The sequence below is a fragment of the Apodemus sylvaticus genome, chromosome 21 (assembly GCF_947179515.1).
Source record: "Apodemus sylvaticus chromosome 21, mApoSyl1.1, whole genome shotgun sequence".
NCBI lineage: Eukaryota > Metazoa > Chordata > Mammalia > Rodentia > Muridae > Apodemus > Apodemus sylvaticus.
Genome location: NC_067492.1, coordinates 55,764,237 through 55,787,161, shown reverse-complemented (window position 1 = coordinate 55,787,161; position 22,925 = coordinate 55,764,237). Strand labels below are relative to the sequence as shown.

Here is a 22,925-nt window from a genome sequence, read left to right as displayed (position 1 = left end):
CTACACATGGCCTGTGTAACCACACCTTGAAGCTAGACATTACCCTCATTCCACAGAGTCCCCTTACCCCACTGTTCACTCCTAGCCTAGAGCTGACTTTTACATTTTCCTCTTCTCTGCGTTACGCCTGACAGCCCTTTTTGGTGACTGTCTTTTGTCAGTATGTCAGATGAGTGGGTACACAGATGTAATAGTTTTGGAAATACAAACAGTATCATACTGTAGAGAACCTCTTAAATGAAAAATAAAGCTCTTGACCATGGATTCTAAGGCATATTTTGGTGTGTTCCCAGTGGCAATGTGAAAATGGAATGATAGCCAGGCAGTGCTGGCGCACACCTGTAATCCCAGCACTCTGGGAGGCAGAGGCAAGCGGATTTCTGAGTTTGAGGCCAGCCTGGTCTACAGAGTGAGTTGCAGGATAGCCAGGGCTACACAGAGAAACCCTGTCTCGAAAAACCGAAGAAGAAGGAGAAGAAGGAGGAAGAAGGAAGAAGAAGGAAGAAGGAGAAAAAACCAAATCCAAAAAACCAAAAGAAAAAAAAAAGAAAATGGAGTGACAGAGCTGTAGAAGGACTGGTAGAGTACAACAGACCAGCTAGCTGGTTAGGCTTGCAGTAGTGCCAAGGACATGGACAGAACCCTGGGAGAAAGAACCCCAGGAGACTGAAGGAAACGGGAGTAAGAGCTAACACCTGGGAAGCTGGAAATAGCTCAAGTATAAAGGGTAAAATAGTCTTATTTTAAATCTAATCACTTACTCAACAGATACTCATAGTGATATATAATGCTTCTTAACCTGACCTAGACATAAAAATAATTCCCTATGAAGAGCAAAATGTATCTTTTCCTGAGATTTTAAATAAAAAGTAACTCTTGGGACAGAATGTCAAGAAAGGCACTTGTCACCAAGTCTAACAACCTGAGTCTGATGTCTGAGTCCCATGCGGTGGGAGAGAACTGACTCCTACAAGTTGTCCTGTGACCTCTCCACTGTGACACTCACACACACACACACACACACACACATGCTCAAGAAATAAATGATTAAATCAGGAGGGAGGCTGGAGAGATGGCTCAGCTGTTAGCTCACAGGGATCTCTTGCAGAGAACAGGAATTTGGCTCCCAGCATTCACATTTGGCCTCTAACTCCAACTGCTTGTAACTCCAGCACTGGATGATCTGACGACATCTTCTGGTGACTTTGTGTAACTGCACACGCACATACACATTTAAAAAAAAAAAAACTCAATGGAAAAAGTTCATCAAGAAACAGGAAGAGTGCTTGGACACTCCCTCAGTCTGGCATGGATGGATCCCGACCGCATGGGCACCAGGTAGGAGCGCTAAAGCTTCAGTGGCCCACTTCACCCTAGATCTTGTGATGGAAAAAGTAAAGATGAGAAGAATAGCTGTTTTGGCAGATGGTAAATTTCATTGAAATTCCTGAGAAACAAGCATCACAATGCTTAACGTAGGTAAGAGAGTTGAGGGTGTGGGCTGAGGGGCCAAGACCATGGAGTGTGAATCCTGGGCTTCCCCAGATTAGAAGTGGGCTGGACCGGCGATGGCTCAGCTGGTATGGGTGCTTCTGGAGGAACCCGGCAACTGAGTTCCACCTGAGTTGCTGGGGTTCCCATGTTGTGGAAGGAGAGAACTGACACACAAGTTGTCTTCTGACTTCCATATGCACGGCAGGACATGTGTGTTCTCCCCCTAACAAATAAATAAGTATAATTTAAATTTTTTATTTAGCAGAAGCTCTGTATGTTAGACAACTTGTAGAACTTGCCAGGGTAACATCAGTATTCAGCCCAGGGCTGTTGAGGGTTAAATGCATGTGAGCTCATTTAGGGCCTGCCTCAGCCACGGCTGCGTGTTGTAGGTGTTTATAGGGAAGCAGCCTGACAACTGTGTGGTGCCTTAGGAACGACTCTCTCAAGGCCATTTAAAAATCAAAATAAGTGTCACATGTTTCTTTTTGTTTGTTTGTTTTTGTTTTTGTTTTTGGAGACAGGGTCTCTCTGTGTAGCCCTGGCTGTCCTGGAACTCACTCTGTAGACCAGGCTGGCCTCGAACTCAGAAATCCACCTGCCTCTGTCTCCCAGAGTGCTGGGATTACAGGCGTGTGCCACCCCTGCCCGTGTCACATGTTTCATTCCCAAAACTTCTGATTCAGTTCCAAGCATTGTGAAAGACACACTGAGAACTAGGAACCTTTGGGAATTTTGTTTTTGTTTTAGTTTTACGTAGCTTTCAATAAATGGTAGTTGTTAAAATCATCACCTAGTCAGGGAGTGATCTATATAACCCAGAATTTGGGAGACTAGTTGAAACTAGAGTAAAAACTGGATGATATTTGTGCAGTAAGTAAAATGTCTGAGTTCCCACTCAGAGGAGGTGCCGTGAACCTGCTTAGTACTTAATGCACCAGAAAGAAGAGGGGGAATTATGGCTGACTTTGAGACCTGCTTTCTCTGAAATAGATAAATTATATAATAATATCTTGATTTCCACCTAACGTTAATCCCACCATTGGGATAGAAGTTTTCCTTTAAAAACTTTTATTATGGTTATTTATTTGTTTGTGCGTGCGTGTGAGATCTGCTGAGACAACTTGTTCCCAGGGGACTGCTTTTAGGGGAGTAATGTGTATAGGGGGTTATCAGCATCCTTAGGCACTTCTTGTTTATTTACTGAAAAAGTAAACTCTACGATACAGTTAGACCCAGGACAGTGCTGTGTGAGTTCTCCCTCTGGCTAAACCGAGGCTGAAAAACAAGAATAAACGGTAAGAATTAGTATCTGTTGAGTTCTTGCCTGTGTCAGGCTTCCCAAGGCATTTTATCCATCATTCATCAATCATAATTGATCAGTACTTCATTTAACAAAGGTAGAAAGCTGGGAAGCAGGAAGCGGTGTGGAGCCAGACTTCAGCACAGATCCCTTACGTCTCTGTACCTATAATCTTCCCACTGGACATAAGCTTTTATACATGGCTGCAGAGCACCGTGGTAGTTTTGGGGTTGGGTTCTGTTGTTTCCTTGTGCTGGGGAACAAAGCCTAAGGCTTTATGTGTAGGACAAATGTTCTACCACTGACACACATCCCCAATCTTTGGGTTTTTGTTTTGTTTTATTTTTTGTTTGGTTGGTTGGTTTTAAATATACTGCCCAAGCTGGCCTTGAACTTATGATCCTCCTGCCTCAACCTTCAAAGTGCTACAGGCATGTACCACTATGTCTGTTCCATAGTTCACATTTGACAAAGCTAAAAGTATTTTCTAAATCCAAGAAAACAAAATGTCAGACCTGATCATGGTGGCACATGTCTGTAATCCTGGTACTTAGTCTGAAGCAAGAAGAGCACAGGTTCGAGACCACACTTACATGTCTTACATGTCAGACCTGATCATGGTGGCACATGTCTGTAATCCTGGTACTTAGTCTGAAGCAAGAAGAGCACAGGTTTGAGACCACACTTAGCTATATAACCAAACCTTCAGTGTTGGGCAGTTGAGCATCCTGGTATTGCAGATGCTCTCTTGAGAAGTGTAATATTTTTTTTAATATAAGAACCAAAATGTAGGGGCTGGAGAGATGGCTCAGTGGGAAAGAGCACCAACTGCTCTTCCAAAGGTCATGAGTTCAAATCCCAGCACCCATATGGTGGCTCACAACCATCCATAAAGAGATTTGATGCCCTCTTCTGGTGTCTGAAGACAGCTACAGTGTACTTACATATACTAATTAAAAAAAAATTAAAAAAAAAAAAAAAAAGAACCAAAATGTAGCCGGGCATAGTGGCGCATGCCTGTAATCCCAGCACCCTGGGAGGCAGAGGCAGGCGGATTTCTGAGTTCGAGGCCAGCCTGGTCTACAGAGTGAGTTCCAGGACAGCCAGGGCTATACAGGGAAACCCTGTCAAAAAAAAAAAAAAAAAGAGCCAAAGTATAAAGAGATGCAAAAACTATAATCTACATGAAAACAGCTTTTAAAACTTTAGACACTCATTTCACAGATTAAGCACAGAGATGTGTAACACACACATATGTAGGTACATGTGCCATGGCACACATGTGGAGGTCAGAGGACAGCTTTCAGGACGTAGTTCTTTCCATCCACCATGGGTATGGAACTCTAGGTGTCAGACCTGCTGAGACAGCCTGGTCCCAGGGCACTGCTTTTATGTATCTAATACCTAGCGTTGGAGGGAACCAAGGTCTGCCGTGGGTTGTTTGGGTGGGGGTGGGGGGAAGAAGGGTAGCTGAGAAGCAAAAGAGTAGGTGTTATAACTATTCCAGGAGGTCACAGGAGTCCGTGAGAGAGTCCTGGTCAGCAGAAGGAGTGAGAGGTCCTAGGACCCTCTCCTATCCCTACATAGTTAAAGTAGACCTGGCACCTCTGTCCTCACTCCCGGACATCTGGTGGGATACTCTCTGCACTCTCTGGCCTCTTCCATATACTGCTGAGACTCTGCTGTTCCTTAATGTATTCAGTTAATACATTCAGATGTGTTCAGAACTATATAGATGCCAAAGACAGAGAGGGGTAAGACAGTGTCTGCTCCCCCAGCTTTCACGATGAGAAAGAGTTGAAAGTACTAGAAGAGTTCGACCACAGCCTTAGTGTGCTACCCCGCTGGCCCTGGTCTGGTACTCTACCTCTCAATCTTTTCCTTTCCAGCATAAAATTTACCTCAGTTCAGCAAAGCTTAAATAGGTATAACTGTTTTAAGTTTCTCTGTGTAGCTCCGGGTGTCCTGGAACTCACTCTGTAGACCAAGCTGACCTCGAACTCAGAAATCCGCCTGCCTCTGCCTCCCAAGTGCTGGGATTACAGGTGTGTGCCACCACCGCCCTACTGTTGAATTAATTATTAACACTACTTATGCAACCCCACCATAAGCAGTGTGTGTTCCTCACCACCCGCCCAGTGTTCCAGATTTCCAAAAGACACACACTCACACTCACACTCACACACAGCCTTATATTTACTATGCTTTAAACAGCACAGTGGCTGGGCCACTCCCAGGTTCCATGTTGCTAACGCTTCCCCTTCCAATACTCCTGAAATCTATATTCCATCTTTGCTATTCTAGACCCAAAGTGGGGGGGGGGGGGGCGGCTCTTGAGGCCGCTCTACCCTGGCTCTTACATGGTTGTATGCTCGTATTTCTCCAGCTCTCAGGCCTGATTCTTCTGCTTCCTAGGCATGGAGGTTTTAAAACCTCCTTCCCTAGGTTCTCTAAAGTCCGGCCTCAGTCACCCTGCACACCCACTTGCTGCCAGCAACTTTATCTATCAGTTAGAACCAACTAGAAACAGGGGATCTGCAGTATCTTACATGCAGACATGTGAATCCTGTGTAATTTGGGAACCCCCTTAACATAATATAAATAATAAACCACATCCACACAGTCAGCGTCAACAGCTTTCATATTAGGATACTGAGTCCACACCTTTTACTGTAGGGAAACTGAAAGGATTTGACTCCTACTTCTTCTTCCTGATAGAAGAAAACCTACTCTGCATATGTGTATGCTGTCCATGTGTACATGTGTGTATGCATGTGTGTACCTGTGCATGTGAGTGTGTGCTAGAAGTTGAACTCTCGCATCTCATTTGCTTAGCAAGTACTCTGAGCTACTCGTCAAACTCCCAATTTTAAGATTCATACTACATCTTAAATTACCATCCTGAAGAGTCATTTTCATTGCCTTTTTGGTTCTCTGATCCAAAAAAGTTCAACAGGATTGCTTAATAAGATTATCAACAGTTGTTTTTTTAAAACATACTATTATAATTTACTTCATCAAAAGTGGTAACCACATCTACCTGTAACATTTTATCCAAGCACATTTAGTGAATCTACTTGTTATAAGTACTTTGTTTCTGGTAAGTTAATATTCCAAAATTTGGCAACATTACCATTTTATGGACCCAGTCCTTATATCCACCTCTAATTTGTTGACCCCCTCCTTTTTTGTTTTTGTAGAATTTATTTATTTATTTATTTTATGTGTGAGTCCACTGTAGCTAGCTGTACAGATAGATGGTTGTGAGCCATCATGTGGTGCTGGGAATTGAATTCAGGACCTCTGCTCGCTCTGGCCCAAAGATTGACAAACCAGAAGATGGTGTCAGATCTCATTACATATGGTTGTGAGTCACCGTGTGGTTGCTGGGATTTGAACTCAGGACCTTCAGAAGAGCAGTCGGTGCTCTTAACTGCTGAGCCATCTCTCCAGCCCCTGTTGGGTCTCTCTTAAAACTTGCTTTGTTAGCAGCCTCTGGGAGGATTGACTGCCTTTGTATTTGGATCTCATTGTAGTCATTTTGCTTGAGTGAATATCCTCCTTTCCTGCATTTAATTGCCTGTGCTATAGAAAATGTTTAACCTTTCACTTTGAAATCTGAACTCTAGGTCTACAGATTAAATGTTCTTGTTATACAGTGGCTAGGCTCCAAGGTCAACACATTCCTGTCAAAACTCTTTGGGAAGGCTTCACTTTGAAGTGGAACAGAGTCCTCCCAACAGAGTATCTCTTGGTGTAGCCTGCTTTTTCTCTCTAGTGCCATATTATATCATTGGCGTAGGCTCAGGACATAGTTTTCTTTTGTTTTTACTTATGGGTATGGGTAGTTTCCTGCCATGCAAATGCGTCACTTGGATCCCTGCTGTCTCCAGGGGCCAGAATCGAGTATCTGATTGATACCCTAGAGCTGGCGTTACAGATGGTTGGTTGTGAGCGTCCATACAGGTGCTAGGAACCTGATCAGGCTCCTCTGGCCGAGCTGCAGTGTTTTTAATGCCTTAGCTATCTCTCTAGCCCCACCTCCCCGTAATCACACACACACACACACACCAGACAGGGTTTCTCTGTATAGCCCTGGCTGTCCTGGAACTCAGACTGGCCTCGAACTCAGAAATTTGCCTGCCTCTGCCTTCCAGAGTGCTTACAGGCGTGCGTCACCACGGCCCGGCTAATTCTATTTTTTAAAAAAGAGTTATGTTGCGTAATCTTTTTTTTTTTTTAACAGAACATCAGAATGCTACTTTGATAGTGAAGGAGACATATAGGAACTATCTAAGGAAGGCAGATTTATAAATTTAACCCCCCACCCCGTCACACTTACTCAAATGTATAGATTCTCAGGGTAGAATGAGTGACAGGCAAGATGTCACAAGACTCTTCTCCCCAACTCTGTATATCACGATATCACCTGTGTAACGGTACTGATAGTGCCTGGGGAGGATGCTGTTCTATCTTGGTCCCTATAAAAGCATTTGAAAAGAAGGGTCATAGTTAAGATATATTTAGGAATGAGGCTTGAGAACTGCACAGCGGTTAAGAACATCCACTGTTCTGCAGAGGACTTGAATTCTGCTCCCAGAAGGGCCTGTAACTCCAATTTCAGGAGAGCAGACACTTTTATCCTCCACAGAGCTTCCCATATAGGCATGCACTTGGATGAATGCTTGCTGAATACACACACACACACACACACACACACAAACACACACACACACACAAAATATTTAAAACAAAATAAATCTTTTCCTAATTCAGGGCTATAAACCTGTTGCTGAGTAAAGAAGTCACAGCTCCTCTGTAACATCTCTAGACGGGATTAGGTCCCTAGAAAGATGCTAGATACGGGACCTTTACTCTTTGCTTGTTACTTAGCATTTATGTTGGTGTACATGCTGCTACATGTGTATCATGTAGTGCCACAAGGCCTACATGGTTCTCTGTTTACAGCACGGGCGCCAGGGATTGAACTGGTCATCAGGGCTGACAGCAGGCACCTCAAACTGCTGAGCCAGTTTGCTAACCAGACCTTTATTATTTATTTTAAATTTTGTTTGTTTTCTTACTTGTTGTATGCATGCTTGCTCCTTTTTTCTTTGTATTGAAAATACATCCTAAGGGCTGGAGAGATGGCTCAGGCCTAGCTATCTCCCCAGCCCCACCTCCCCGTAATTCTCGTTTTTTCAAAAAGGGTTATGTTGCATAATCTTTAAAAAAAAAAAAAAACCAAAAAAACTGAACCCCAGCACATATTTCCAATGCTTTGTACAATAATAATTTAACAATAAAATAAATAATTCCCTTGTTTTTGTACAAGTTTCACTCCCACCAGCCATGTATGGGTGTCCCCTTATTCCACATCATCACCAGCGTGAACTGTCACTTGTTTTATTGATTTTAGCCATTCTGACAGGTATAAGATGAAATCTAAAAGTACTTTTGATTTGCATTTTTCTGATGGCTAAGGATATTGATTGAACATTTTTTAAGTGTTTTTCAGCTATTTGTGTTTCCTCTATTAAGAATTCTCGTTAAACCGGGTGGTGGTGCCGCACGCCAGTAATCCCAGTACTCAGGGAGGCAGAGGCAGGCAGATTTCTGAGTTTGAGGCCAGCCTGCTCTACAGAGTGAGTTTCAGGACAGCCAGGGCTGTACTGAGAAACCCTGTCTCGAAAAAACCAAAATCCAAAAAAAAAAAAAAAAAAAGATTTCTTGTTTAGATCTGTATTCCATTTTTAAATTGGGTTATTTGTTTTCTTGGATATTCGCTGTCTGTTGGATGTATAGTTAATAAACATTTTTTCCCATTTTGGGTGCTGCCTCTGTCAGAAAGGGGATAGATACCTTTTCCCATATAGAAGCGTCTCAGTTTGGTAAGGTCCCACTTATTAGTTGTTGACTTTAGTGTTTGTGCTTTGTTTCTGTTCAGAACGTCTTCTTCAAGACCAGTGTATACCAGGCCGTTCCCCACTTTCTCTCCTACCAGGCTCCGTCCACCTGGGTTTATGTTGAGGTCTTTGGTGGACGTGGCGTTTTGTGCAGAGTGATAAGTTAGATCTGCTGGGTTCTTCCACATGCAGCTGCCAGTTTGACCAGTGTTGCAAGATATTTCCTATCCATTCACATTGAGGCAGTGAGGGGCCAGTGATTGGAGGGGAGAGAGGAGGAGGAGCTAAGAGAAGTAGGGGAGGGGAAGGGGAGAGAGGGAAGGAGGGCAGGGGAGGGAGACAAGCAGGGGGAGGTTGGATGCAGATATCCAGATGGCTTCAGACGTATTTCTGGTGTTTTGGAGAGGTTAGACATATTGGGATAAGACTTTATCATTGTAAATTGGCATTTATGTAATTGGGAGTTTTATACACATAAATATATTTGGTTAATTATTCAAGTTTAAGAGTCATGCTTTACCAGATACTTGGAAGGAGTGGGTGCTGGGCAGAAGCGTGGGACTCCGCCATTTACAGAGTCTATGGAGGAGAGGAAACACAGCTGGGATACTGTGAGAGTTAGCTGGAAGAGATTGGCTCAGTGGTGAGAGCTGACCTGAGGGACTTGGTGCAGAGACCTGGCGGGGCGGTACTTTATATAACTGTTTTCCCTCTACAGACCAGTATTATTTGCATCCAGCCACATTGCTGAAATTTTTTTTAAATCCCACTAGAGGATCACCAGTGGGATTTTTAGGGTCACTTATGTATACTATCATATCATCTGCTAATAAAAGATATTTTGACTTCTTCCTTTCCAATGTATTTCCCTTTGATCTTCTTAGGTTGTCTTATTGTTGTAGCTAAAACTTTAAGTACTATATTAAATAGATTTGGAGAAAGTGGACAGCCTTGTCTTGTTCCTGATTTTAGTGGAATTGCTTTGAGTTTTTCTCCATTTCAGTTAATGTTGGCTATGGACTTGCAGTAAACTGCCTTTATTATATTGAGGTACATCCTCTATTTCCCTAATCTCTCCAGGACTCTTGTCATGAATGGGGTAGTAGATTTTGTTAAAGGCCTTTTCTGCATCTATGATATGATCATATGGCTTTTGTTTTTCCAATTTGTTTATATGGAATTTACAATTTGTTTTATATTGGCTAAAACCATCTGACTCTGGGCTTTTTTGAGTGAGAGAATTGTTTTGTTTTGATTTTTGAAACAGAGTTTCTCTGTGGAACGGCTCAGGCTGTCCTGGATCTTGCTTTGTAGACCAGACTGGTCTTGAAGAGGCCTACCTTTGCCTCCCAAGTGCTGGGATTAAAGATCCCAGCAGTTGGGAGACTTTTAATGACTGCTTCTACTACACTAGGAGTTATATGTCTATTTAAGTTGATTTTCTAATCTTGATTTCAATTTGTTAAATGGTATATATCAATAAAATTATTCATCTGTGTTAGATTTTCCAATTAGGTATGGGCAATTAGGTTGCATGTTTTTAAAGTATGTTCTTCTGATTCTCTAGATTTTCTCTGTGTCTGTTGCTGTGTCCTTTTAATTTCTGATTTTATTAATTTAGATAGTCCTGACTGTTACTGTATTTTTATGCTGGCATCTGGGTTTGGGAAGATTGTAATCTTCCCAAAGATTACAATCAAAAAGATTGATTGGAATTGGGAGACTCACGTTGAATGCTCAGCTGAGGCTTTCTGGTCTGAGGCTTATTTCAGTTGTTGGCATTCAGTTTCCTGTAGCTGTAGAATCCATAGGACTTCGATTCTCTCTCTCTCTCTCTCTCTCTCTCTCTCTCTCTCTCTCTCTCTCTCTCTCTCTCTCTCTCTTTTGGTTGGTTGGTTGGTTGGTTGGTTGGTTGGTTGGTTTTTCAAGACAGGGTTTCTCTGTATAGCCCTGGCTGTCCTGGAACTCACTCTGTAGACCAGGCTCAAAAATCTGCCTATCTCTGCCTCGCAAGTGCTGGAATTAAAGGTATGTGTCACCACCCGGCTTCTGTTTTCTCTTTACATCTGATATTTTGCCTTGGTTTTGTGGGTTTTTTAAACTTTGTTTTTCTCTTAGTCTCTTTGAGATAGTCCCTTTGTGGCTTAGGCTGGCCTTGAACCAGCATTACTTGTGCTAGGGCCTTCTAAGTAAGCAGTCATCACATGAGGGAAGAAACTTTTCAACTATTTTTGTAGAGCAAAATTTTTAAAGTTTTAAGCAAAGCATAGTGATGCACCAGCCCTCTGGAGGCAGAGGCAGGTGGATTAATTCGAGTTCCAGGCCTGCCAAAACCTTTTTTTTTTTTTTTTTTTTTTGAGTCACAGCAAAATTGAGAAGAAAATGCAGGCATTTACCATATATTCCCTGTCTGTCTGTCTGTCTCACACATGCATGGCCTCCTCCACTGTCAACACCCCACTAATATACCTGCTACAGCTGAAGGACCCAGACTCAGGCTGACACATCTTCCTCTCTCCAAGTCTATATATAGCACACGTAGGTTTGCAGTTAGTGTTACCCATTCTACAAGTGTGATACTCTAGTATCACAAGGTCTTTTAAACTATCCTAAAAACCTCCATTCTTCACCTGTTCACCTTACTTTTTTTTTTCTCCATATTTTTGACTTTAAGAATGCCACATGGAATCATTTGTAGGTGGCATTTTCATTCAGAAGTCCTCTCTGCTGTAGACAGTGCTCTGTTGTCTGGTTGATCCACAGTTCACTTGTTCACGACCTGCAGGCTGCCAGGGCTGCTTTTAAGATTGTGCAGTTGAGAATTGAGCTTCCACAGACATCCATGCGTCTGTTTTATGTAGAGAGATGTTCTCAGCTCCAGTGAAGTAAATACCAAGAGGCATGAAGGAGTGCATAATGAAGTGTGTTTAGTTTATGAGAACTTTACTGTCTTCAAAATGGCTACCCTATTCTACATTCCCAGCATACATTGATGACTCTGTGAGAGGAGGTCTGCCAGTTTAAATCCGTCCAGCACCCGCCCTAATTAGCTGAAGTTCTAGAGCCTAGAGGCAGGCAGGGTGGGGCAATAGAAAAGCCAGACTTTACTATTATGCTAACAGACCCCTCCCCCGTTCTCCCCCCTCCTGTCTGTAAGGCGGCTCCCTGGTTCTGGGCTCTTTTGTCCCAGCTTCCTCCATTGTAGTGGCCAGGGTTGTTAAAGGACTGATCACCTCTATGGAACCAGAGAAGATTATTTCAAACATCCATCAGCTGAGAGCTACTGTCTTCCTCACCCTCCGAGCTGCGCTGCGCGTGTGGCCTGTTGTCTGAATGGTATCTCAGTGTTCTGTTCTGAAGACAATTGTTTCTTCTGCGTTTGTTTACGATCAGCTTATCTTTCCTGGCAAGGTGTCTTTTAGCTTTTGGGCCAGTTTATATTTTTTTCCTGTTGATTTTTTAGGGATTCTTTGTGCACTTTGGGTAACAGTACCTCGTCCGGTAGGTCTTATGCAAGTGCTTTTCCTAGTCTGTGGACTCATTATTCTAACTATTTCCTAGTCTGTGGACTCATTATTCTAACTATTCTAACAATTTGCAGAGCCAATCAGTCTCTTTTTTTTTTTCTTTTTTTTTTTCTTTTTTGTTTTTGGTTTTTTGAGACAGGGCTTCTCTGTATAGTCCTGGCTGTCCTGGAACTCACTCTGTAGACCAGGCTGGCCTCGAACTCAGAAATCCACCTGCCTCTGCCTCCCAGAGTGCTGGGATTGCAGGCGTGAAGCTGGCCTTGAACTCCTGATCTTTCTGCCTTTTGCTGCACAAGTTTGAATTCAGGCACGTACCGTATGTATCCAGATTTTTGTTTTTTGTTTTTATTAATTTATTTTTTTGGTATAGAGTAGAGTTTATTCAGGGGCAGAGGATGGGAGTTAATGGGAAGTGGAGGCAGAAAGAGAGTAGAGGAGGAGTGGAGGCCGGTCATGACCACGTGGGGAGGTGGGGGAGGGGAGGAGAGCCCAAGAGGGGCAGAGAGGTGAAAGTGCCAAGAGGCAAGAGCGATGAGAGAGCTTAATTTTTATGTTAAGGAAGTCCCACATAGAAGTTCTTTCTGCTGGGGTTTAAGCCTTTAGCATTTTACCTAAAATATCTCAGGTCATAGAGATTTTCTGCTATGTTATATTTTTAGTTCTATAGGTATTTTTTGTTGGGAACGTGTTGCATTTGTTTGTAGGGTGTGTATGTGTGAGGACAACTTGCAGGAAATGGTTCTTTCCTCCCACCACGTGGGCCCCAAGATCAAACTCAGGCAGGTAGGTTTGGCGGCACACACGCACCTTCACCCCGCCCCTAGCCATCTTGCCGGCCTATTTGGAGATAATTATCTTGAAGGGTATAAAGTTTGTGTCAAGGTCTTTCTGTTGTAGTGATGACTTCCCCCCCCCCACCTTGTGGCTATCTAGTTAGTTGTTCCATTTAAATAGCATCTTCTCTGTTGTGGTCCCTTTGTTCCTTTGTCAAAGATCTTTTGAGGGCATGTGTTGCTGTATTTCTGGGCGCCCTGCTGTATGCGTGTGTGTTCTTGTGCCAGCCAGTAGTGTGGTAAGTGATGCCCATTGGGTACTCTTTTATTACCGTGATCTTTCTTCTGGGTCTTTTACCTCTGTATACAAACTTAGATGCAGTTTGTCTTAGCTACTAAATAACTTGGTAGGTTTGTCTTGTTTTTGTTTTGAGGTTTTGAGACCAAATCTCACTGTGTAGCTCTGACTGGCCTTTGGCCTGGCTGGGACTTAGAACAGAGATCTGCTTTCCTCTGCCTCCAGAGTGTTTTAAGGGCTGGCCAAGAAAGCAGGCCTTATTCAGGAAAACCTTCCTTTTGATTGACTTAGATCCAGCTCTAATTATGTCTGCAAAAATCTCTGCCCTGTAACATACAGGAGCTGTCCTGGAACTCAACTCTCTAGACCAGGCTGGCCTCAAACTCAGAAATCTGCCTGCCTCTGATTCCCAAGTGCTGGGATTAAAGGTGTGCGCCACCACCGTCCTGCACCATTACCATTCTTACTTAGCACCTTGTTCACAAAAGAACAAGACGGGCACACCAGGAAGCAGTCTTGGAAGACATCTTGAAATTCTTCCTACCACAAAAAAGACATCACTGAGCATTTGTTGAAATGTGGACCATTTGACTAACCCCGCCTTTGAGTTATGGTATAGTACAAGATATCTTTGCATGCTAGGCCAGTGCTGTGCCATTGGGCAATCACCGCAAACGTCTACATTTTATTTAAAGAGACTAAAACTCAGGAACATGAAGCCATTTGTGTACCTGGTGTTTGCTTTGTTTAGATCCTGTTAGTCTCCAAATTCTGTCAATTGTTTTGGTCTTTCTTTCTTTCTTTCTTTCTTTCTTTCTTTTTTTTTTTTTTTTTTATATATGGATTTGGTTTTTTCAAGACTGTTTCTCTGTATAGCCCTGGCTGTCCTGGAACTCACTCTGTAGACCAGGCTGGCCTCGAACTCAGAAATTTGCCTACCTCTGCCTCCCAGAGTGCTGGGACTAAAGGTGTGCATCACCACCACCCGGCCATTTTGGTGTTTCAAGACAGGGTTTTTCCGTGTATCCCTGGCTGTCACTCTGTAGTCTCAACTTGGAGACCCCCCCAACTTCTGCCTCCCAGTGCTGAAAGGAACTAAAGGCTTGAGCTACCTCTGACTTTCAAATTCAGCATTATCGTGTCAAATATATATCTTATTGATAGGGTTTTTTTGTTGTTGTTGTTTTGTTGTTTTTGTTTTGTTTTTTGTTTCTTGTGTGTCGTTTGTTTTTGTTTGTTTGTTTGAGACAGGGTTTCTCTGTGTAGCCCTGGCTGTCCTGGAACTCACTCTGTAGACCAGGCTGGCCTTGAACTCAGAAATCCTCCTGCCTCTGCCTCTGCCTCCCCAGTGCTGGGATTACAGGTGTGCACCACCACGCCTGGCCAATTGGTTATTTCTGTGCCAGTAAAATGAGCCAGTTCAAGCCAGATTAGATTATATTCGGTTGGTTATTTCTCTGCCCTTGGTAAAATGAACCAATTTAAACCAGATTGGATTAGATTACAGGCAGGTTTTTGGGAAGCCGCTCTCCGGCTGGCTTGGTCTCACTGGACCAAGACCAACGTAGTCCCCTTGGGGAAAGGTGGAGTGGGGGAGGGGGAAAGAGAAAGGGGTGTGTAGAGAGAGAAGAGGGGGAGGAGAGAGACCAGAATGTCTGGATTCTATAGGGAGGAGTCTCTGGAGGAGGCAGCCCAGTACCTGGGCTAGAAAGTTCAGGGCTAGGGGCAGGGTATGCAAAGTAGGGAATGAGGGATCCTGGGAGAACCCGGAGGCCTGGTCTGCTTTGGTATATAAAATATACATTCCCTGAGTCAGAAACCGAACTATATGTAGGCAGCAGGTTTTATTAGGAAGCTGCTTTTGAGTGAGTTCACTGGCCCCAAGGATGGAGGCCAGGGAAGTCCCTGTTGGGGTGGGGGAAGAAAGGGTGCATATGCAGAGAAAGAGGAAGGGAAGGGAAGAATAGAGTGATGGAGGGAGAGCCCAAAAGGTCTGGATTATCTAGGGAAGAACCTGTGGGGAAAGGGTAGCCAGCCCCTGTGCTGAAAAGTTCAAGGTTGGGGGCATGTTATGCCAGATAGGGACTGAGGAATGCTGGGAGAACCTGGAGGCCAGGTCTGCTTGGATGTGTAAAATGTTTACTTCTATCCTGGAGAGCGAAATCTGCTGAGTCCTTGGGTTATAAATGTGAATCACCCCACCCTGGTTTAAACACTTTTCTTGTAGCATGTAAGAAAAGCTGTCAATTTTTTGTGTGCTTACTCAAGATCAACCATGTGGCATAGCTGGGTAGGAGTGGTGGGCCTTTAAAGGCAAAGTCCCCACAGTTGATTTGCTTCCTGAAAGGTCTGAGATTCAAGCTCATTCTACCACACCATTACCCAGTATAATTATTTGGTAAACACCAGTTTGTTTGCTATTTATAATGAATAAAGTCCTCTATAACAAGGGAATTCAGTATGTGACTTTGAACGTTGACCAAAAGTTATGATTAGTTTTATGGAGGTACTTTATGTTAAACTCTAACTGTCTTTGAGGCAAGGAGGGAGGGAAAGTAACTATTGACCTGTGTTTAGACAGCATTGTTACAAACCCTATTACAAGGCCTGTGGTTTGGCCAAATGAGATAGAAGACTTTCATATGCATAGTCTTCCTAATATCTCAGTATTTAGCAATGCAGGAGGGACAGATCTGGAAAAGTACAAATTATTTGGGTTGGGGAGGAGTTAGGCCTGCAGATAGGTTAGCATGCAAATAGGTGAAGATAGACTTGTGCAAACACACTATTAAATTCAGTTAAGTGTTGATGAGCAAGGCAGTAAAGAAAGCTTTCCTTGCTCAAACCAGCAGCTCTGTGGAGTGACACAAGGGGCATATTATTACTTGGTTTTAGTCACAAATCTGACTCTTATAGCAAAGCCCATAGCTTTGAAAGTATCCATTGTTGGTTTATGTTGGTCATTACACTATCTATAAAAAAGGCTCTCAGGAGATCATATTTTGAAGCTTCTACATGAAGTAGAGAGGGTTTTGATTGGTTGCTTTTCCCTGTTTTTTCATTTGGTTTTGAACTTCTCTGGCTCGGGTATCCATTGGTGTTTATTGAGAAAAGCCAGATTGAAAACTTTGGGCAGTGGTAGCACACCCTGTAATCTCAGCACTGCGGGGGCAGAGGCAGGTAGAGCCTTCTGAAATGGAAGCCAGCCTGGTCTATACAGTTCCAGGACAGCCAGGAATACACAAAGAAACCTTGTCTGGGAAAGCAGAAAAAGAAAAGAAAAGAAATAAAGAAAAGGAAGTCATGTGACTCTGATTCTCCAGCATGGGAGAATTAGTCTCCTCCAAAGAGGATGGCAGGCTTATTTTGTTAGTACTGATACTTAAAGAAATACGCAACATGAAATTTTTACATAAGAATGAAAGTATTCGTAGAAGTTTACCATGTGACTTTTACCTCCAAAGTCAAATCCGATAGTAACCTCTGAACAATGAGTAACATGATGAAAAGTTAAGTTTTCCTCTTCAGGGAGGCTGGTTCATAGGTGGACTCTGCTGTGGTAGGGGAGGCTGGTTCATAGGTGGACTCTACTGTGATGGGGGAGGCTGGTTCATAGGTGGACTCTGCTGTGACGGGGGAGGCTGGTTCATAGGTGGACTCTGCTGTGACAGGGGAGGCTGGTTCATAGGTGGACTCTGCTGTGGTGGGGAGGCTGGTTCATAGGTGGACTCTGCTGTGGTGGGGAGGCTGGTTCATAGGTGGACTCTGCTGTGGTGGGGAGGCTGGTTCATAGGTGGACTCTGCTGTGACAGGGGAGGCTGGTTCATAGGTGGACTCTGCTGTGGTAGGGGAGGCTGGTTCATAGGTGGACTCTGCTGTGGTGGGGAGGCTGGTTCATAGGTGGACTCTGCTGTGGTGGGGGGAGGGGAGGCTGGTTCATAGGTGGACTCTGCTGTGGTGGGGGAGTGGCAAACATATACTACTTGAGTCCTAATCCATTTTTGCCCTGTTCTGTTTTCTTTATGGCACTAGCCGAAAAAGAAGAACATGTCTGCCTACCAGGTGTTCTGTAAGGAGTACAGGGTAACCATTGTGGCCGACCATCCAGGTATAGGTAAGAACCTGTATTCTCTGAAGCAGTGCATTTAATTAATTTGATCACTAGGCAGCTTCCCCTACAGCACTGGAATACAAACTGAAACCAGCTGCAGCGGTCCGTATGCCAGGAAGGCCGAAGCAGCAGCCATAGCCTAGGTTACAGCACGTGCCCTCTCTCAACAAAAGAGAAACGTATTCCCTCAGTTCTGCAAATCCTTTCATTTACCCTGCATATTAAAGGGGTGTGTATACCAGAGATTGATGATATCAGATACGTCCATCCATTGCTCTCCACCTCATTTTTATTTATTATTAGTATTTTGTTTGTTTTTGCTTTCTATTATATAGCTCTGACCATTCTAGAACTAACTCCCTATGTAGATCAGTCTGTTCTTGAACTCACAGAACCACCTGCCTAGGATCAAAGGTACACCACTATGCCCAGCTCTTCCCTAGTTTCTATTGAATTTTATGTATTATTTGTGTGTACATGTACGCATCATGTCAGTGGAGACCAGAGGATGATTTGTAGGAGTCAGGTCTCCGAACCATGTGTGAGATGGAGCTAGTGAGTGTCTTTACTCTCAGAGCCTCTGCCGCTGCCTCTCCTACTTGTTGAGGCAGGGCCCTGTCATTTAGCCTAGAACTCATCTATTCTGCTAGGCTAGAGGGCTAGTGAACTCCAAGGTCCTTGTATTTCTGCAGTGCTAAGATTCTAGACATTCCCTGCCACAACTTTTAAATTCTTGTAAAATTTTACGTTTATAGTTTTGGGGAATCTGGATTCAGGCTGTCAGGGTTATATGACAAGTACTATACCCATAGAGCCATCTTTCTAGTATGTATTTCTTAACCAATAAATGAGGAAAGTATAAATTAAACAGATTTAAGAGCCAGGCCCATGTCTATAGCTTCTGGGATGGGAAGGCTAACCTAATAAGATCACAGGTTTCAGACCAACCTGGGCTATATAGCAAGATCTTGTCTCAAAAGAAACAAATAAAAGAACACATGTGTCATTGCACCTAAATATGCAAAATAGGCATTTTATTTCCAAGAGCATAGACTTTTCCTTGAATTCCCTTGTATATATACTGTGGTGTTGATTCTGGTCTGTGCTAACACTTAGATGAGCAGACACCAGCCTGACCTTACACAGTTCACTTAATGTCACAATCTCCTTGAGCTTATGTAGAAAGTGGCTTTCCACTCTACAGAAGTGCTCTGAGAAATTAGACATTGCCAGGCATAGTGTGACATGCCTTTTAATGCCAGCACTAGGAAGTAGAGGCTTGTGGATCTCTTGAGTTTGAGGCCAGCCAGGGCTATACAGAGAAACCCTGTCTCAGTAGGAATAAAAAGCAGACATCTGTTCCACGAATCCTTTTCTAGTGTCTGCTTCCCCAGACTTTTGTTTTCTTACAGTTCTGTGTTTTTGTTTTTTCAACTTTTTTATATCAGATTTTGGGGAACTTAGTAAAAAATTGGCTGAAGTATGGAAGCAGTTGCCAGAAAAAGACAAACTGGTAAGTATATTTTATTACGTAGTTTTCATTATGTTTTACCTGCCAGCCACACAACCGTAAGTCAGCGAGGAAGAAGCAGTAGCGGTGGTTAGCAGGGGACATGGCCACTGCTGCTGTCAGGCTGTTCTTGCTATAAGGAAACTGACTTTTTCTACTGGTGTCTACGTTTTGTCCCCAAGCCAGTTTTAAATAAAATAAAAAGATCCCCCTCCCCTGGTTGATTAAAATATTTCTAAAAGAAAATCTAAAGTTAGAGTGCCCTACTGCAAGTGCCAGTCAGTCATAGTCTTAGGGACTGACAACCAAGAAGAAAAGTAGCAGATAGTGATAGTCACTGAAGACATTAACAGTTATGTCTGATTCGTGTAGTCACATCCCAATCAGTGTGAGTGGTAGTCATGGTGTCTTAGGGTTTCATTGCTGTGAAGAGACACCATGACTAAGGCAACTCTTTAAAGGCAGACATTCAATTGGGGCTGGCTTGCGGTTTGGGGTTTAGCCCATTATTACCATGTCAGAAAGCTGGCAGCTGGCAGACATAGTGTTGGAGCAGCCAGGAGTCCTATGTCTTGATCTGAAAGCAGTTAGGAGACCATCTTCCACACTGGGTGGGACTTAAACACTAGAAGACTTCAGAGCCCACCTGTACAGTAACGCACTGCCTCCAGTAAGGCCACACTGCCTTAGTAGTGCTACTTCCCATGGGCCAAGCATATTCAAAGTACCACATACAGGAGCAAGAACCATCATCCTTACTTTGAAGAATGGCTTTTTTAGATAAAATAACTCTTTTTACACCGAGATGATTCTTTATAGCTTGCAGTTTACCATTGCCAGGCAAGTTCGAGGATGTGGATAGCCACAGGACATGGTTAGAGTGACCTACATTTATGACCTACATTTAACCTTAAAGTGTGTTAACAGTACTGAGACGTAACCCTTGGCACTGAAGAGTGAATGCTTCTAGTCCTCCATTTTAGTTATCAGCTCATCAGCCTTGAAGCAACTTAGTGACTTAAGATCCAAAGTTACTATTTGCCCCCCTCCACCTTCTTCTAACCCCTTGCTCCCTTTCTGTTTCCTCATTTGCCTTCTATGTGGGTGATCTGTTGCAGATCTGGAAGCAAAAGGCTCTGTACCTGCAGCACAAACAGAACAAAGCGGAAGCCACAACTGTGAAGAGAAAAGCATCCAGTGCAGAAGGGTCCATGAAAGTCAGAGGTAGCAAGCACGGCTCTCTTCTGCTTTGCTAGGGCATTGGGAGAGCAAATAACTTAGGACAGAAGTAGGCCTTGATACCTAAGTATGACCGGCTGCGTAAAGTAGTTCAAAGTTAGAAACTGTAAGAAGTCACAGACTTCGCTGTAAAGATCCAGAACGTGTGCCAGGGATCAGACCTTCTGCCTCCTTGTAATGCAGCCAGCAGGAGAACGGCAAGTTCAAGAAGGCCTGAGCAACACAGCAATTGTAGTAGACAAGTTGGACTACACTGAGACCCTGTCTTTAAAAATAAGAAGGATCCAGAAAATGAATGTTATAACCTTTGTGTGCCACACATGCATGTGTGTTTCGTTTTCCTTACAACCCTGTAATGTATACAGCTAGGGACTGGAGAAATGTCCCCTATGGTTGAGAGCACCAGCTGTTCTTGCAAAGGACTAGAGTTCAAATCCCAGCCTCTGACTTGCTCACAGCAGGCTATAGCTCCAGTTCCTGGGGCTACAATGCCCTCTTCTGGTCTCTGTGGGCACTGCACACATGTGGATAGGTTGGCTAATGCCTAGTACATAGATTTCAAGAGGGAAAACAGTCATTATTGTGACATTGAAGGCCATAGGCAAACTTTCATCGTCCTCTTCTCAGCTTCCTCCATGGGAATACTGTCACCCCAAAAGAAGTCCCCACCCACCACAATGCTTTTGCCAGCCTCACCAGCCAAAGCCCCTGAAACAGAGCCCATTGATGTCGCTGCTCATCTCCAGTTGTTGGGAGAGTCCCTCAGCCTCATTGGACACCGCCTGCAGGAGACAGAGGTAAGCACTGCACTCATCAGCAAGATTCCTGTTTTGGTGTTTGTTTGTTTGTTTGTTTGGTTTTGGTTTTTTGTTTTTTGGGGTTTTTGTTTGTTTTTTTGAGACAGGGTTTCTCTGTGTAGCCCTGGCTGTCCTGGAACTCACTCTGTAGACCAGGCTGGCATCGAACTCAGAAATCCGCCTGCCTCTGCCTCCCAAGTGTTGGGATTAAAGGCATGCGCCACCACTGCCCAGCAAGATTCCTGTTTCTTATACTAGTTAGAACTATATGTTTATTTAATGAGCAACTACTTTATGCAAAATTGTGCCATGGAACCCACAGTGGGGTGAAAATTTCTAAAGATTTGGAAGTTTGCCTCTCCACTCTCAGAGTTTACAGTTATACCATCCTGTAGAAGCAGTGTTGCTAAAAGAAGTCAAGATACCTGTAGCTAGGTTCTAGTCTTTAAAAGTTCAGTAGAGCCGGGCGGTGGTGACGCACGCCTGAAATCCCAGCACTCTGGGAGGCAGAGGCAAGCGAGCTCTGAGTTCAAGGCCAGCCTGGTCTACAGAGTGAGTTCCAGGACAGCCAGGGCTACACAGAGAAACCCTGTCTCAAAAAAGCCAAATCCAAAAAAAAAAAAAAAAAGTTCAGTAGAAGTGCTAGAGAAATGGCTCTGCTGTTTAAAGCACTGGTTGCTCTTCCCAAAGACAAAGATTCAAATATCAGCCACCATGAGGAAGCTCTCAACCAACTCTGATCTGGTGTCTTCTTCAGGCCTACTTAGGCACTACATGCATGTGGTGTGCCGACAAACATGCAGGCAAAGAAAGCACCCAGACATATAAACTTGTTTGGTTGGTTTTGTCTTTAGAGTTTCTCTTCGTAGCTTTGGCTGTCCTGGAACTCATTCTGTAGACCAGACTGGTCTTGAACTCAGAGATCCACCTACCTGTGCCTCCTGAGTGCTGGGATTAAAGGCAAGAATCACCACTGCCACCTGGCTTATATAAAATAATTCTTAAGAAAATTAAGTGGAGGTTGGCGAGATGGCTTAGTGGTTAAGAGCAATGACTGCTCCTCCAGAGGTCCTGAGTTCAGTTTCCATGGTGGCTCACAACCATCTGTAATGGAATTGGATGTCCTCCTTTAGTGAGTCTGAAGAGAGTGACAGTGTACTCACATATATATACATACATATATGTATATGTATAAAGTCTTTGTAAAAAGTTTTTAAAAGACCTACAAATTAGTGTTTAAAAACAATTAAAGTAAGCCAGGCAGTGGTGGCACACACCTTTAATCCCAGCGCTTGAGAGGCAGAGGTGGGCGGATTTCTGAGTTCGAGGCCAGCTTGGTCTGTGGAGTAAGTTCCAGGGCAGCCAGGGCTACACAGAGAAACCCTGTCTAAATTAAGTAGAAGCTAGGTCCCCTAATCCCAGAACTTGGGAGGCTGAAGCAGAATACCTGCAGATTCAGGATCAGCCTGGACTACAGACTGAAATGCTGTTTCAAAGATAATAAATAAAGAAGCCCAAGTGAATAAAATGTAGTGAGAAGCTTAGCGGACACCCTGGTAATTCTACGAGCAGGGTTGTTCAGTGCCCTTTCTGTAGTTTGAATGGTCAGACAAGATTATATAGGGAGAAGAGTTCCAAACTTTGTCTGAAAATCATAGCGTTCAGAAGCCAGAGGTTAGAGGATGATCTCAAGTGTGAGACCAACTGGGGATATAGTGAGACCCAACCTTTAAAAAAGGTGCTAGGGAAACGCTCACAGGGACCAACCCTATACAGAGAACCACAGGCAACTGAGGACTGCTGAGAGCGGAAGACATGGTCTTCCTCAGGGAAGAGCACACCAGTCGGATATCCAGTACCAAAGGGCCAGCTCTGAAAACAGACCAGCAACACACAAACTCAACAATCATGCTCAAATACACACATGCACCCCCATATGCATTTTAATAGTTAATGACTTTTTTAAA

General features: G+C 43.7%; 1 protein-coding gene across 3 annotated transcripts in view; it reads left to right on the top strand.

Annotated features, from left to right (window-relative positions):
- The window catches only part of Hmgxb4 (HMG-box containing 4), a 38,892-nt gene that overhangs the window by 10,738 nt on the left and 5,229 nt on the right, over positions 1–22,925 (top strand). For all 3 annotated transcript variants that reach the window (XM_052166314.1, XM_052166317.1, XM_052166315.1), the window contains 4 exons: positions 17,334–17,415; positions 18,861–18,925; positions 20,041–20,146; positions 20,789–20,958. In XM_052166314.1, coding sequence (XP_052022274.1) covers positions 17,334–17,415; positions 18,861–18,925; positions 20,041–20,146; positions 20,789–20,958 — 423 coding nt within the window. The remainder of the gene's footprint in view (positions 1–17,333; positions 17,416–18,860; positions 18,926–20,040; positions 20,147–20,788; positions 20,959–22,925) is intronic.